At 43.7% G+C, this 17,016-nt stretch overlaps 1 protein-coding gene across 2 annotated transcripts in view; it reads right to left on the bottom strand.

The window, feature by feature from the left end:
- The window catches only part of AOAH (acyloxyacyl hydrolase), a 250,760-nt gene that overhangs the window by 171,228 nt on the left and 62,516 nt on the right, over positions 1-17,016 (bottom strand). Inside the window, exon 1 of one of the 2 annotated variants that reach the window (XM_045792860.2) lies at positions 8,389-11,993. The exons of the other annotated variant lie outside the window; for it this stretch is intronic. Within the exon in view, the coding sequence (XP_045648816.1) occupies positions 8,389-8,515 (127 nt within the window). The 5' untranslated portion in view covers positions 8,516-11,993. Of the gene's footprint in view, positions 1-8,388; positions 11,994-17,016 lie in introns of those variants that run through there. 2 annotated transcript variants of the gene reach the window in all.

The following is a 17,016-nucleotide window of genomic DNA, read 5'->3' as shown; positions in this document are numbered from 1 at the left end:
TTATAAATTTTTTCCTTTTGTATACCTCTTTTGGTGTCATATTTGAGAATCTGTGAATCCACGATCACAAAGATCTTCTTCTACATTTTCTTCTGGAAGTTTCATAGTTTTAGCTCTTCCCTTGAGACCTATGATCAATTTTGAGTTAATAATTGTGCGTGATTTGAAATAGGGAAATGGATAGTGTCACTTCTCCAACAGTGGTTTTCAAAATTTTTGGCTAGTTTTTTTGTATTTTCATTAAATTTTAGGGTCAGTTTGCCAATTCTTACCAAAAAAAAAAGAAGTTAGGATTTTGATTGGAATTGTGTTTAGTCTATAGGTCAATTTGGGGAGTACTGCTATCTTAACACCACTGACTCTTCCAATCCATTAGCATGATGCTTCTCTCCATTTCTGTAAAGCATGCTTTCATTTCTCTCAGCAATGGTTTCTAGTTTTCAGTGTAGAGTAATTGCATTCCTTTTGTTAAAGTTATTCCTAGGTATTTTTTATTATATTGTGAATGGAATTGTTTCCTTAATTTCAATTCTTGAAAATTTGTTGCTAATATAAACAAATATAATTGGTTTTTATATTAATCTTGAATCCTACAATCTTATTAAACTTCCCTACTCATTATAGTCATTTTATTGGAGATACCTCAGGATTTTCGATTCAGGATCACACTGAAAATAAAGACAGTTTTACTTATAAAGACAGGTTTACTTATTCCTTTCCAACTTGCAGGCTTCTATTATTTTTATTTCTTTATTCAACTGAAAAGACTTTTCAATAAAAATTGAAAGTGGTGAGAGTAGACATCCTTCCTCTGTTCCTGATTTTAGGAGGAAAGCATTCAGTCTTCCATCATTAAGTATGAAGCTAGCAGTAGGGTTCTCATAGATGTGCTTTATCAGGTTAAGAAATTCCCTTTTATTTCATATTTACTGAGTGTTTTTGACACGGATGGGGGACAGATTTTGTCAAATAATGTTTCTATTTCTTTCAGATGCTAATGTAGTTATAGCCTCTACTCTACAAATTCGGTATATTCCATTAATTTTCAGATGTTAAAACAACTGTGCATATCTAGGATAAATCCCACTTGGTCATGGTGTATAATTCATTTTATATGTTGCTGGATTCAGTTTGTTAATATTTTGTCAAGGATTTTTGCCAATTTTGGATTTTTCTTGTAATATAAGTGTTTAAAGTTTTAAATTTTCCTCCAAGCACTGATTTAGCTACATTCCATGAAATTTGATATATTTTCATTTTCATTTAAGCCAAACTATTTTCTAATTTCCCTACGATTTCCTCTTTTATCTATTTTTTTAAAAGAAGTGTATTATCTTACTTGCACACATAGGACTTTTTTTTCTAGATTTCTTCCTATTCTTATTTCTAATTTAACTGGAAAAATGTATGATTTCAGATTTTAAAAATGGATTGATACTTGTCTCATTGCCTAGTATACGGTCTATAATGGACACTGTGGCATGTGTAGTTAAAAAATATGTGTACCTTATTGTAGCTGAATGGAGTGTTCTATAGATGTCAGGTCAAGTTAGTCGTTAGTGTTGTTCAGGTCTTCTATAGCCTTATTTATTTTTTATCCCCTTGTTCTATCAGTTACAGGGGGAGGAACACTGACCTTTTCAACTGTATTGTTCAACTTTTTTTTTAAATTTTTAATTAAATTTTAAAATTTTTGTTTTTGGGGGCTCTGTTATTAATTGTATGTATATTAACAATTGTTACTTCTTTCTTGATATATTGACCTCTTTATCATTATGGAAGATACTTCTTTGTCTTAGGATTACTTCTCATCTTTTTTTTTTTTAAAGAGAGAGAGCGAGCGTGAGCAGGGGAGGGGCAGAGGGAGAGGGAGAGAGAGAATCCCAAGCAGGCTGCACACGCAGTGCAGAGCCCGATGTGGGGTTTGATCCTCTGACCCTGAGATCATGACCTGAGTAGAAATCAAGAGTTGTACACCCAACTGACTGAGCCAATCAGGCACCCCAGGATTATTTCCTATCTTAAAGTATATTTTGTCTGCTAATAATTTATTTATTCCAACTATCTTACATTTCACCTATTTGTCTTTGAATCTAAACTGTCTCCAGGAGACAGAATATAGTTGGATCTTGTCTTTTGATTGGCACGTGCAGTTCATTCACATACGGCGGAGTTATATAAATAGCTGTATAAATAGAGAGATGGACACATCATAACTTTACAGGGATTTTACTCAATACTTTTTTTTTTTAAGATTTTATTTATTTATTCGACAGAGATAGAGACAGCCAGCAAGAGAGGGAACACAAGCAGGGGGAATGGGAGAGGAAGAAACAGGCTCACAGCAGAGGAGCCTGACGTGGGGCTCGATCCCATAACGCCGGGATCACGCCCTGAGCCGAAGGCAGACGCTCAACCGCTGTGCCACCAAGGCGCCTCTACTCGCTTAATACTTTGTAACATTCTTTTCTTTCCTCTTTCCCATAGTACATTTGATCCATGATCTAGTTTCACCCTCCTCCCCCAAACTTGTTCATATTCTTCCTGAAGAAGAGCATACTGTTAACTTGAGTTCTTTTGGTTTTGCTCACTTTGTGATTTTTGCCGAGAGCTGTGGCTCTCTCTCTAGAGTGTCTTTGTGGTGTTTCTCTTCAGAGTTGTGACCCCAGAACAATCCAGGAAGAAAAGGCAAATGTCGATGTAGTGAAAGTTTAGAGGATCGGAAACCTACCATTTGTGCTAAGGGTGGGGTTAAATTCTACGATAATTTAAAAATAAAAGTAGGGGAATTAAGGAGAGGAGAAGGTGTGAAAAGTGGGGGACAAAGTGCAGGGGGCTGCAGCTGCATCTGGGAACCAGTGGGGGACCCACTAGAGCGGCTCCGTCTGCAGGACCCGGGAAGGCGGACGTGAGCCACAGGTGAGTGAAGGTGAAGATCACGTGGCTGAGATAAGCCCCGGAGCTGCAGCAGCGGGGACACCCCGTGTGCGGGAGCTCTGGGGGCTGCGGACAGAGGCCCGCCCTCAGAGGCCGAGAACTTAAATGGCAGAGGGGCACATAAGCCCTTCCTCAGAACTAAGACCAACCCTCAGAGAGGAAAGAGGAGGAGAACCCTGAAAGGGGGGGGGGGCAATTCAAACGCAGAAGGGGTAAGATGAAATGTTTTCTGCTATCGGCAGCAGTGGTGGCTTAGGAACAAGTGTTCAGGTACAGAGGAAAAGAGAAAATGAAATTTCTGGATATAAAATTGTGATCATAAATTTTCAAACTTCTCTGCCGGCTCTAAATCTTTCCTGTTTTTGTCAGTGACACTGTCATCTTACCACTCACCCCTTTCTCTTTATCATCCCAACTATAAAGTCCTCTTTGACCACTCTGCTGGGATGTCGGGAGTGGGGATTGGGGAGAAGGGGGTAAAGGACTCTGAAGGCATTTTGCATATTTAACCAACAGGGATGAGGGGGAAGAAAAGTGGGTTTTTTTTTTTTTTTTAAATCTTTTAGAAGGCTTCCTGAGCACCACATAGTGCTTTAAAAAAAACCCACAAAAACTCAAAACTCAATGAATTAATTTAAAATGTCAATGATTTAGAAACATAAAGATTACTTTGCCCCTAAATCCCCCATGTAAAGAAAATAATGTTTTGCAGAAATGAACATGGCTTATTATTGATTCCATAACATTTGGAAAGTGGCAGAAAGAGGCACTGCTTATCCAAGCACAGTAGAATCAGCATTTGCTTAGTGATCAAATGGGATGTACAGTTCTGTGCAAACAATTATGGTAAATTAGGAGCGGGGCCACGAGGGCTTTGTACAGCTTGATTTTGGAATTTAAGACCATGCCCTCCACGTCTGCCGGTTGGTCCCTACTGCAAAGGCTCCTTCTGGGTCTGAAGCTGAAGGTGTTTGTTTACATAGGGATGTTGGCTCAATCACTCAGTAACTTCTGTGGTGGTTTCTTTTACAGTATCTCTCCAGTCACAGCAACCCCACTTCCGTGAGAGCTGTCTTCTCACCCCATGGCTCTGACAAACACATCTGTACAGGAAGCTCTCCTCACTGCCACCTGCCCCTTACTCAGCGGTCTAATGACTTGGCCCAGGTTCTTGGATTAACACCAGAGAAGGAGAGTCCATCTCTGGGTGCGCTGAACGACTGCAGGCAAACTCGGGACTGTGGGAGCCCATCATCGGCCAAAGGGCAATAAAACCAGCTGGTCTGTAGGGTCAGAGAGGGAGGCAGTACTGAAAGGCCAGGGAGAACTCCCTGGGACCCTGGCAGCCACTTTTTGGATCCTGGCTTATTATTTAGAAAAACAGAGTCAGCCCTATTTTTCTGCCTTTTGGTTCTAAAATTCATTCCTGAGATTCTCATAAGAAAACGTCTTCCTTTTTCTTTTTGCTTACCCTAGCTCAGCTCCAGTTATTTCCTGTTACTTAAAACCCCGGGAGTTGTACTTGGGCTTACCAAAATCCAATGTCTGGGAAACAAGATAAGGGGATGGGCATATGACAATAGGAAGACAATGGTTAAAACAGAAATGTTTTAAAATAGGGGATTTAGATATGACATAAAAAGTACAACAAAAGAAAAAATTTGATAAACTGGACTTCGTCAAGATGTAAAACTTTTATACTTCCAAGGATACCACCAAGAAAGTGAAGAAACCCCTACAGAATGGGAGAAAATATTTACAAATGGTATATTTGATGAGGGATATATATATCTAGATGATATATAAAGAACTTTTACAATTAAACAATAAAAAGACAGTAACCCAATTTAAAAATGGACGAATGAGGGGCGCCTGGATGGCTCATTTAGTTAAGGGTCTGACTTTTGATTTCAGCTCAGGTCATGATCTCAGGGTCTTGGGACTGAGCCCTGCATCAGGCTCTGGCTCCGTGTTCAGCATCAAGTCTGCTGGAGAATCTCTCTCTCTCTCTCTCCTTCTCTCCCCCCCCCCCACTTATGTGCTTTAAATAAAATCTTAAAAATAAAAGGACAAATGACTTGAATAGACATTTTGTCAAGGAAGATATGCAAATGGTCAATGAGCATGTGGAAAGAATTTCAACATCATCAATTATTTTGGGAAATGCAAATCAAAACTAGAAGGAGTTATCACTCCATATCCACTAGGATGAATATAATAAGAAAGATGGGTAATAACAAGGTATTGGTGAGGCTGTGGGAAAATCATACCCTCTGGCACTGATGGTAGAAATGTATAACAGTACAGCAGCTCTAGAAAAGGTCCTCAAAATGTTAAACATGGAGTTAGCATATGACCTGGAAATTCTACTCCTGGGTATATACCCAAGAGAAAAGAAAACACATGTCCACACAAAAACCTGTACATGGATATTTGTAACAGAATTATTCAGAATAACTAAGAACTGGAAACAACCCATATGTCTATCAACAATGACTAGATAAGGTGAGGCATATGCAGACAATGATATATCATTCATTCATAAGAAGAAATGAAGTTGGTGCATGCTACAGCATGGATGAACCTTGAAAACATTGTGCTAAGTCAAAGAAGCCTATAACAAAAGGCCATGTATCATATCATTCCATTTACAGGAAGTATTCATAGAGACATAAGGGAGATTAGTGATTTCTAGGGGCTGAAGAGGAAGGAGATGGGGAGTGACTGCTAATAAATATTGGGTTTCTTTTTAGCATGATAAAAATGTTTGGATTAAATATTGGTGATCGATACACAATGTATGAATATACTAAATAAGCATTATACCTAAAGAGGGTAAACTTTATAGAATGTGAATTATATCTCAACAAAGCTATAAAATAAAATTTAAAAAAATATGGGGAAGAAATATATTGCCCCAATCTAATCACTTAAAAAAACAAACATAATCACATTTACAGTGAAATCTAAGGCAAGTTTTAACTGGCTGTGTAAACTTGGCCAAGTTGCTTATTTCTCTAAGTCTTAATTATTTCTCCTGCCAAGTGGTGATAATGATGATATATATCCCATAAGATCATTTTGATGATTCAATGAGATAGTTCATATAAATGTTCTGGAAGACTGTTAATTACACAATATGTGCTCAATAAATGTTAGTAGTCTCCTAATTAATAACTTACAAATGTAATTTTTGCAGCTGAAGGACCCTTCCCTTCCCCATGCACCACTCCAGTTAGCCCAGACGTAACTCAGAGAAAAGATGGAGGGCAGCATGGAGAAAGGCTGGGAAGCTGCAAGAACGGCTGCAGACCAGTAGCAAAAAAATTTTCATGAGTAAGAAACAAATACGAACACTAAAAGCGCATCTTCATCAAAATCGATGGAACCCAATTAATTCAACTGAACTCCATGGAAAATTGGGAAGCAGGACTACTTCCATGTGTTGAGAAGGTGACTATAAATATTTTATTACGCTTTTATAAATCAAGGACAGTGTATACTTTTATGAACAAGGGAAAACTTTATTTTGGAATGGTGATGAGGAAGATCACTGGCGCCGAACAAAGAGGATTCCCTACTGCTCAATTGGATGAGCAGAAATCCAACTGTCTGACTAGCTTTTCTCAAGGAGAGTGTTGTTGCCCAGTGCCTTTCAAGAGGGAGGTAATGGCAATGGAATCTTTGAGACCCCTGAAGCTTCCTTCTTTGCTTGGCAACACGCGGGTAGAAACGCTTCTAAAATTCTAAAACTTTACCCCACTCCTCTTCCTTTTCTCCCAGCTTATACTTTCACCTTCCTCTGGCGACCTTAGGAATATGATGAGGTTCTTGCAGTCAGCAGTTGTCTGCTGGGAAATGGTCTGCCTTTGCTCGTGTGTCTTGGCTTTCTGCTAGCTCTCCCATGGACACTGCGGTAAACAGGGTTCTTGGGAAGTGGGGTATTACCGTGTGCACTAAGCGCCCAGTTTGTCTTTCATCTTAAAGAACTGTCATCTTTATGGTCCAGATTCTCATTTTTTTTTAACTGGACAGTGAATTCCTGAGGACAGAGGCATCTTAAAAATTACTGTTATTCACTTTTGTATCTCTAGCTCAGAGCACAGGGCCTGGCATGTGGTGGCCACTCAGTGATCATGTGGGGAGTGGATATGGAGGAAAGTGCCTTGTGCCAATGGATTTGAAATCATATCTCCCTGCTTTTCATCAGAAAGTAGCAGAAGCCCAGCCAGCATCCTTTCTCTTCTCCTGCCTCCTCCATGATGCTCTTCCTCTTACCACCAGCTGTGAATGAGCTTCCCTCACTGCTTCCTAAGACACGCCCCACATTTGGCCCTGTAAACCAGAGCACCCCCAGATTCCCTTTAGGAGATACTCCCTCTCCCTGTTGCCGGGACTGATGGTGTCAAGGGCTCTCACCAAGTGCCTCTGCAGGCATTGCCTCCACCCAAGGGAGCTCCCCACTGGGGTCAGTTCATGGCCAGTGACTATTCAGTGTGGCAGTTCTAGGGTCTAGACCCACCTGAGGCCACTCAGAAGAGCCATTTTAGCTCCAGGGTTCTCTGTGGGATTGACAGAGGGTGTGTGTGTGTGTGTCTGTAGCATAGCCTGTATTTTCCTCCTCCCTGCTCTTCACGGTGTTTTCCCCCAAGAGCATACTTCAACAAACTCCCCTGTGCACACATTTCTGTTTCTCCAAGGAGCCAGTCCCGACAGCGAGACCCCGGATGGGACCGCCTGCAGCCCTGGTTCAGCACAGTCAGTGCCGAGTCCATGCTGATCACGTGCTGGACTCGTCTGGCACTCCCGTTTCTTCTTACCATGAGGACAGATCAACAACTCCAGGCAGAGTTAGCCGGAAGTTGTGAACTGGGCAAATGCGTGCTGAACCATCATCCAGCCTAGCCAGCAGCAGACTCCCTGGGGCCGTGGAGTATTTGCGTAGGAAACCACATGAACACGCATGGCTAATGGGGAGGGCCACAAATTCCTCCACACTGCCCGTGAAAAGGAGGGAACTCTGTCCCCTAACGCTGAGCCTGAGTGGAGGAATCAGGACCCCCCTGAGCAAGAGAAGATGGCAGGAATGACGCTGTCTGAGGTCAAAGGCTGTCTTATTTCTACTGTGCGATGCTGCCCACTGTCCTTCTGAAAGCGGTAAGAGTTTCAGGCTCTTGTAAGGGTTGTCCATCCAAGAGAAAAAAGAATTCCAATTACCACTGAGGTGGAAGGCTTCTACAACTAATTCAAACTAGCAACTGTATAGAGTACTTATGTGCAGTTGTGTGAACGAACGCTCAGGCTCAAAGGTTTTCTATGTTGGTGAGGTTACGGGCACCCGACTTGGAATTCATAGCTATTGATGTCATTAAATAGGGGATTTATTACCCAAGCAAAGCATTTGGCCCCACTGTTATGTCCACCTGAGAAATATACAAAACGCTTACCTACCTAGACAGGTATGGCCATTGGAGTATCTGGCGATGGGCTGGTCGTCGGAGGCTGGAGAGGCCAACGTGTGAAGGGGCAGGAGTAAGAAGAGAGTTGTCGCCAGAAGGATATTCCAGAGGGAATTCATCTCAGACCCGTGCACCAGGAGAGGCCAGCCTGGCTACAGAGGCTGCCCACTGAAGGGCGTTGAAGCCGGGGCCACAGACGCTCTGGGTGTAGCTCCCCTTCTCTTCCGTTCTCTCTCTGACCCACACACACACTCCCCACACTTTCACATATACACACTTTTCATGAGTGTGAAGGGACTAGATAAATAAACACAGACCCACTCGTTCCTCCTGCAGAACCCCGAGAGAGAGCCAGAGGCCTGTGCCTGGAAAGAGCTGCGAGCAGTGCCTGGTGGGCAGGTTTTCTGAGTTAAAACCTGCAGCAAAAAGACAAGCCCAGGTGGCAGCCGCGGCAACGTGCCCTTCTGTGCTCGCCAGCTGAAGTCAGTCAGAAGCACGGGGAGCCTCGACGCTTGCTGGAATCGTCCCGTGCGGTAGTTAGGAGGCCCTTCCCCTTTCACTCTTGCAAAATGAAACCAAACTAAAACTGAAGAAAAAAAAAAACCCACAAACACGCACCCTTTAGTAATGTGACCAGCAGCTTCTACGCATTATAGAAATTATAATTTGCTCTATTCAGAAGTTATCTAGTTTTCCTCTAAATAATTTTGAATAGTGAGATCGAGCTCCTTATTCTGTTGCTAAAGGATATTCTGGTCAAATAGTTATTTTCCTCTGGAGAAGTTGGATTATTCCTCCGAGGGTCAAGTCTTCTCACGGCCTTCAGGCTGGTGTGCAGGAAACAAGCAATACAGACAGTAATGGGCAGTCAGCTAGGCTGGATTTTAAATCTAATGAGAAAGGGATGTGCTGGAATTAACCTCTTCATATTTACTTGGCTGTGTAGGATGCCTCTCTTGTCTCCAGAATTTCAAAACATGTTTATATCTCCACCTGTAGATGATTTGTTCACTTTTAAGAGACTGATTTTCTGTTTTGAAGATGAGAACCAAATACTGTTTTTCTGGTGGGGAGGGGGAAACTGAACCAGATCATAGAGAAAAGACATATCATCTAAGTGCTTTGTTCTGAAACAGGATACAGCAGAGTCATATGCCATTCTCAGACAAGATAAGGGGATTGGGCCAAAGTACCACAATCTAGATAAGCCTGGAAGATCCTGCAGTTTTTACTCTCCTTGTTTAGGCTCTGAGGAAAGCTTATTATAAAATTCATGAAATATTATGAAAGCTATCAGACTTGGTAGAGAGCTCTCCTCCTCCTCCTCCTGCTTTTACTTAAGGAATAGCATTTAAAATAGCAGGCAGAATTTTAGAGTTGTATTCTTTCCAGGATGCAGGAAATACCACGTTTTTTGAAGATTTCTTTGTAGGCATTAGTTTAATAAATGCCAATTTGTCAACTCTCTGAATCTGCAGTAGAGACATCACGTGACAGAGTGTTTCCCTGCTTATGTCCCGGGACAGGTTGGACCAACAGATGCCATGGATAACCTTGGTCACCATGGCCTATGACTTCCTTGGAGGCTGGTCCTCAAGCTCCCTGACCCTGTGACCAAGGAAAGCTCAGGAGGTCACCAGGACCACCACATGGGGCAGGGCCTAGAGAAGTTCCAGAGACTTCCTGGAGAGCTCTCTAGGAATGAGTAAGAGCCCATACTGCAAAGACAAAAAAGACCCATGTTCAAATATCACACCTACTGCTTACTTCTGAGTAATATATTATAGCAGTCATATAACCTTTAAATGCTTCAGTTTCCTCATTTATATTGGGATAACAATAATATTTGTCCTCCAGGGTTGCTGGACAGACTAAAAAAGATGATGTAATTGAACTATAAAGCCATATACTTGGCAAGAAGAGAGTGCTTAGTAAATCAAAGCTTTGGTTATTACTCCAGCAGGAGCGTGATGAAATCTGCTCCCCAGGCCAGCCTTGGAGAGAACGATAAGACACCCGCGCTAGTTGCAGGCCAAGGTGTGGGGAAATGGCCTGGATTGGAGGAGGCAGCTTCCATTGAATGCCTTCTGTGTGCCGGGCAGCACTCCAGGAATGCACAGTCTCGTTTGCTAACCCATGGGTTGGGAAGGAATCTTCAGGCAGGTTCCGGAAGAGCACTTGGCACAGGCTCTGGGCCTCCTGAGGTTCTTTTGGTCTAGATTTATAGCTGTAAGCAGGCCTCTCAGGGTGAGAGGAGTTTCTCAGTGTAACACTGAATGCAAGTTTTAAGGCTTGGTCAATGTGTATGTGACACAGGCAGTTCTGCCTACAACCCTACCTCCCCCCCTCCAAAAGAACAGTAAGCCCTGAGGCAACCTGGGGTGCTCAGGCTTCCGGGCTGGCCAAACTGGGAATTCCTGGCTTAACTGTGCAGCACCGACCAAGTCCCTTACTATTTCCAGGGGGGACATTCCTCAGCTATGCAGGTGTGTCATAGTTATATAGGGACACGTGATAGGTTTTCCAGAGTGCTTTTCATGCTTGAAGATCAAGTTCTTACTGGGCAGGGTCAAAAGAGGAACGCAGAAATCAGGAAGCAATTTTTGCTAACTAATGCTGAAGTAAGCACATGTGCCTGCACTCCCCCAAAACCCTGTCACCAGATGGGGGCTCCTCGAGGCATCCCTCAGACTGGCAGCTCTCATTTCCCTCAGCAGGGCTGCCTTTGTCCGTTCAGTATTGAGCGCACAAGACCTAGGATCTCTGCGCAACTCGCTGAGGGGCCCTGGATCTGCCCGTGGTTTACAATAACTAGCTGGACCCTGGACGAAGTCTCTAGAGGACTACTGTTGTCAGATGCTCCAATCTGGATTTTCTCCACATCTGCTTTGGGGAATGAGATTTCTTCCTTGCAGCATTCTATAATTTTACTTGGGGAGTTTCAAACCACAGTCCCTGTAGCAGAAGGCTGAGGCTTTATAATTCCCAAGTGCTACACCTGTGGTTCTGGTTTGTTCTGTCTGAATATGCTTCCTGATTATTTTTTGACCTGCATTGGCCTCAACCATCTCATTCACAGCAAGTCCCTTAAATCAGGAAAAAAAAAAAAAAAAAAAGACCTAGATGGCAGGAGATACTGTAAAAGCCGGTGCTGTCACAAAAGCATATCTTCCCTTTGACTTTCTCCTCTTCCTGACACCAAGGGTCCCTCTCTTTGCTTCTGGCTTCCCAGGATTCTCTGTGGTGGTGCTCGGTTCAGACCCACCAACCCCAGACGCTTTGCTGATCCTCTCCTCCCCGGTCAGAGCTGATTTATTCTAGCTTTAGCCAATCCTCTTTCTGTTCTGTGCCAGCAAAATAGTAAATTTATCCACAACAAGGCTGCACATCTGCTAATTAAAAGAGTTATGAATTTAGGAGGGGGGACCTACCTTTTCATCGTGGCTTCACCACTTCCTAGCTGTGTGCCTTTGGGCAACAGATCCACCTCTCTGGGATTAGTTGATGTCACTGGAAATGGGTCATATGATGCCAATATTATAGAAAAATTCCGAATATTAAAGAGACAATGAGAGTGAAAAAACCCAACAGTAAATGTTAGATAAATTTAAAGCTAACAATCAATTAACATTATCCTTCTCAAGTAATATTGGAATTTTAATGTGCTTTGCTTTGTACATTTTCTGAGGACATTGAAAGGGATTTCCGTTTTAGTAATGCATGTAAGTAGATGCAAAGTCAGAGCTCAGAAAGCCTCAGAGGAGTGCCCAGCCACAGGTCCTATCCCTGGTCGGTGGGCCGGAAGGGGGTGGGGGACACTTGTGATGTCATGTGAGTAGTAAACATACAGTGGGCAGTGGGCGAGAGTGTGGAGACCAGGAACGCCTCTCCCAGAGGTATGCTGGCAGCTACCACCAGGAAGAGCCGTGCACCAGGAAATAAGCCAATGATCCTCTAGCGATGGGTGGCCCCGCAGTGGTGCAAAGCAATCTAGACACACAACAGGATGTGTGCCCCAACACTCCCCACAAACCCCACCCACTCATTCACACACTTCCAGGTGTTGAGATTTTGAGAGATATGTACCTGGCCGGGGTATGCCATTTAAAACCACAGCCTACTAAGGAGGGTGCATTCTCTTACGTATCACTTCTTTTGTCTGCTGGGAACCCAATAAAAGTTTGGTAGAAAGAGCTGTGGTGAGTGAACTGCTTTTCATAAGCAAGGCAGAAGAATTTGGGTAGGAGCAGAGAAATGAGAGTGAAGGGAGAAGCAGGACAGATGAGACACTAGGATCTTTCTGGCTGGAAAACCAAGAGAGAAGTGCTGGGAAGTGGGGTGGCAAAAGACTGAGCTAATAGAAAGGTCTGATGTAGATTTGGAAGTTGTTTGCTGTGTCATGTGTGAAATGATACTTTGCCCAGATCCTGAATGGATTTTCATGGAAATCAATGGGAACAACTTTCCTGTTTGGATCAGAGCAAGGCAGAGCTAAGAAGGCACAAGCAGAAAAGGAGGTGCAGAGGCAGAAGGACCAAGAGAATACAAGCTCAGGATTTCACAGGTATCTTGGTGGAGAGCTTTGGACTCTCATGTGCTATAGATTGGGGGGGGGGTATAGTCTTCAATCACTTTGACATACATCTCCGAAGTGTAGAGTTAAGTTTGAATGCACAGGGAACAACATCAAATAAACATTATCAACATAAGCTTGAAGCTCATCCATTCATTCTTTCATTCATTTTTAGATAAAAGAAGACAGAGGTTAGGCAGTTCAGGGGGAGTCTGGCAGTCCCATGATGTCTTCAGGGACCTAAGCTCCTCATTTTCTGTCTCACTATCCTAGAACTGATTTTCATCCTCAAGGTCAGCAAAAGTCTAAAATGGTTGCTAGTGCTCCAGCTATTGTGTCTACATTCCAGGCTAAGAGTAGAAGAAAGCAGAAGGCTAGTGGAACTCACACCTTCCCTTATAAAGGCGTTTCTTCCCAAACCTCCCCCAACACTTTTGCTTCCATCTCACGTAAGCAAAAGCCACACCTGGCTACAAGGGATGCTGGGATATAGAGTCATATGAGCACTCCTAACTGCAAGGGAAGCTGGAGCAGGTGACCTTTATTCTGGTGGAAACGGGCTCAGCTAAAAACCAGCGTTCTAAAAAGAAGGAGAAATTGCACTGGAGGCCCTTGCCCACGGTGTATATTACACATAAATGCATATAAACATTTTTCTTTCTGAATTGAATATGTTTGGTTAGGTTGTGTGAGTGTTTGGAAGATAAAATGAGCAGGCATTCTGGCCTGTCCTATTCTTCTCAGTGGGGTTTTCTTGGAATGCTGGGCAGACTGATGCTCCCCAAAGGCCCTTCCCCCTCCAACTCTTGTCCTAGAGAGCTCATGGAAAAATAAGCTGGCAAAAATCCTTATGAAAATCACAGCTGAGGCTGAGACGAGATGGGCCAACCTATGGTCGAGGGACCATCACGAGTAAGACAGGCTCCTGCTGTACTAGGAAGTTCACCACTACATGAAAAAAAACAAAACCAAATTCATGGATTAAATCTCTTCTGGAAATACTTTCTTAAAGGGACCCTAAGGAAAATGCAGTAAGGTGCAAATGAAATGTAAATAATAAATGTAAATAAAATGCTAAAAGCAGCTTCAAGCTTCATGTGCAGGACGCCGCACTGGCAGAAGGCCCTTAGATTACGTGGTCGACCAGAGGGCTCATGGTCAAATGTTCTGGGAGACTGAGTGGCTAAACAAATGGCAATCCTCCAACTTGCCTCAGCCTGAGGGGACACTGACTATTTCGTGGCGTGGGCCCCAGATGTGCACAGCAAATTCAGACCAGCCTGTGTCTTACAGGCTTCTTTGGAGCTCCTGCATCAAGACTGACGGTCTCTCGCTGACTCGCTACGTCATCGCATCAGGAGTCAGTGAAAGAGCGAGGGGGGATTGTTCACCAGTGCCTGGCACAGAGCGGAGCATCAAGCGTGGTCTCCAAACTCCTGCCAGTGTTTCCACTGGGAGGGTGGTGGGAGGAAGGGGGTGGGGATCAACACAGATTTGGGGAAATAAATAAGCAGAATAAATATACCCCTGAATAACCTTATGTTAAAATAATATGGGCCTTCAGAAAAAAAGAAAGATAATAGCTCAATTAAATATAAAAGTAGAGTTAAAGAAAAGTACTCATCTTAGTCAAAACACAATAGATCATGTTATCCTGTTGCTTTCAACGGCTCAAAACTCCCCAGGGCCACCAAATGGAAGGCTGAATTCCTCAGAAGGTTGTTAGAGCTGCTCGTCATCTGGAGACTGTTATCTCCCCAGCCAAGTTTCTAGACACTTTGCTATGTGGTCTATGTTCTGGTGACACCAAATTACCAGTGATGGCCCCAGACATTCCCAGCTGTTTAAGCCCCGGTGCCTTTGCATGAGCTTTCACTCTGCCTGGAATGTTCTCTCTTTATCTTCCAGGACAACAACTCCTTTTTCTTCAAGGCCACCTCTTCTCAGATGCCTTCCCTGTCCCTTGCCAAGCACAAGTGTTCTCTCCACCCTCAGTGCTCCCAGGACAGTATGGACAAGCCTCCCCTAGCCCTCGCTTCTGTGGCATGGCCACCAGGGTAGGCATCTGACTCCCCCACCAGCTGGTGGTTCCTAGAGGGGAGGTTACTTAGCACTGTCTCCACAGAACATGCACCTGACTCATGGCAGGTACTCAACCAATGTTCATGGGGGGAAAAAGGAGTGAGCAAAAAGAGAAACTATGTCAGCTATTATAGCAGAACAATGGAGCCAATGAGGATATTTTTTTTTAAAAAATGTTCTCAGGAGCATTATGTGAAAGGAAGAAATATTAGAGACAGGCAGTATATTTGGGGTTCAGAACTAAACTGTAGTGCAAATGCTTCCGAGTCTGATCAGGGAAGGGCTGAGCCTCCAAGTAGAATTTGAGCGGCAGTCCTAAGACTGGGTAGAGAGAAAACAAGAAGTGAGAGAGTCATGCTGTCAGGGGGTAAAATCTAGAGTCATGCAATTTCCTCCTGGTTTTTCACAGTTTTTGTAATAAAGTGGTAACGCTGATTTCCTGGGCCTGAGGCAGCGAAGGGGAGCAGGGAAGGGAAGCACAGGAGGGAAGGGTGTTGGCTTGCTAAGTGCTAGAATGAGCTGCTCTGAGGAGCCATGAGGAAGGGTTCAGCGGACCACACTTACCTTCCAGGGAAGGAAGACAGAGGGGCCTTTGTCTCCTCACCTGCTGTAGCAGGACCTCTTGCCTCTTGGAGATGCTCGAACCGCCTTTACAAATTACTTCTTGCCATGATCTGGGGTGGGAGCAGGATGGCCGACTTAAATGCAGATCACAGAGGAGCAAAGTGAGGTGAGGCAGTGGGCCCGGGTACCCTGCCACACGGACTGACACCTCGAGGTCAGTCTGAATTGACCCGCAGTTTTCTCCTCCTCCCACATCCTAAATAATGCTTTTAAAAGTCACTCTCTCATCTACTTTTTTTTTTTTTTTTTGGAGAGTTTTAGTGTATGTGTGTATGTCCATGTGTGCATCTGTCTGTTGGATTGAAGATGGTCCCAAATTCTTCGACACTCCTGCTATTGAGAGATGGGGTCCATTTGCCCTCCTCCTGAATCTGGGTGGCTCATGACTGCTGACCAATGCAGTCTGGAAGGAATGTTTCTGGGCTAGAGCCAGACTTTCAGAGGACTGGAAGCCTCTGCTTTGGTTTCTGGGAGCTCTGAGCTTCTATGTAAGAAATCTGATTGTTCTGCTACAGAGACCATGTGCAGACCCTGAGACCACGTGGAGAGGGAGAAGTCTCCTTCTGACTCAGCCTTCCAGTGTCACTCCAAAGGCACCAGACATGGGAGTGAGACCACCTTTGACCTTCAAATAAGAGCAAAGTCATCTTGGACCCTCCAGACTAGCCCAGCTGCCAGCTCAATGCCAACAAAGCTCCACCAACCCCCCCCCCCCCAGTTGATATTACTTGAAGCAGAAAAATCTACCAGTGGAATCCTGCCAGGAAAAGAGAGAATAAAATAGTTGTTTTAAGCCCCTACATTTGGGGTCATTTGTTATGTAACAATAGATAATCAGAACAGTGTGTGAGGTTGGAGATTAGGTATGGTTGGCCAGTCTGCATCACCCAGGTGTTAAGGGTTTGGGCATATCCGCCCCATTTCTTTGGGGCTGTGCTTTTCAGAACTCTTAAGGTCCTTCATTTGAGATCAAACCAATGCAAAAGCACTGGACTTTTCTAGTAATTAGAGGTGGTTGCTGCATGTCTCAAAGGGACAGTAACCCAGACTCAGAAGATGAAAGGACCATGTGAGACTTGCAAGGGCAAATATATTCAAATTGAGAGCAAAGGTCACCTTTTTTGGCTCACACCTTTTAAGTGTCCTGAGAATACTTTTGTTCCTTGTTTAGGTATATCGGTTTTTATTGCAATGAAGGTAAGGAGAGGAGAGTGAGGTGAAGGAAGAGAGGTTATCTGCCTGGGGCTTGTTAATATGTTGCAACTAGAGCAAGGACTTAGGTCGTAGAATCCTTTGTTAACATTTGCTACCTTTGAACTGGGTTGAGATAATACATTCCGG

This window comes from Ursus americanus, chromosome 3, assembly GCF_024610735.1.
Source record: "Ursus americanus isolate L20-20 chromosome 3, mUrsAme1.1.p, whole genome shotgun sequence".
Taxonomy (NCBI): Eukaryota; Metazoa; Chordata; class Mammalia; order Carnivora; family Ursidae; genus Ursus; species Ursus americanus.
The sequence above is the reverse complement of the archived record's forward strand: the minus strand, read 5'-3'. Positions and strand labels throughout refer to the sequence as shown.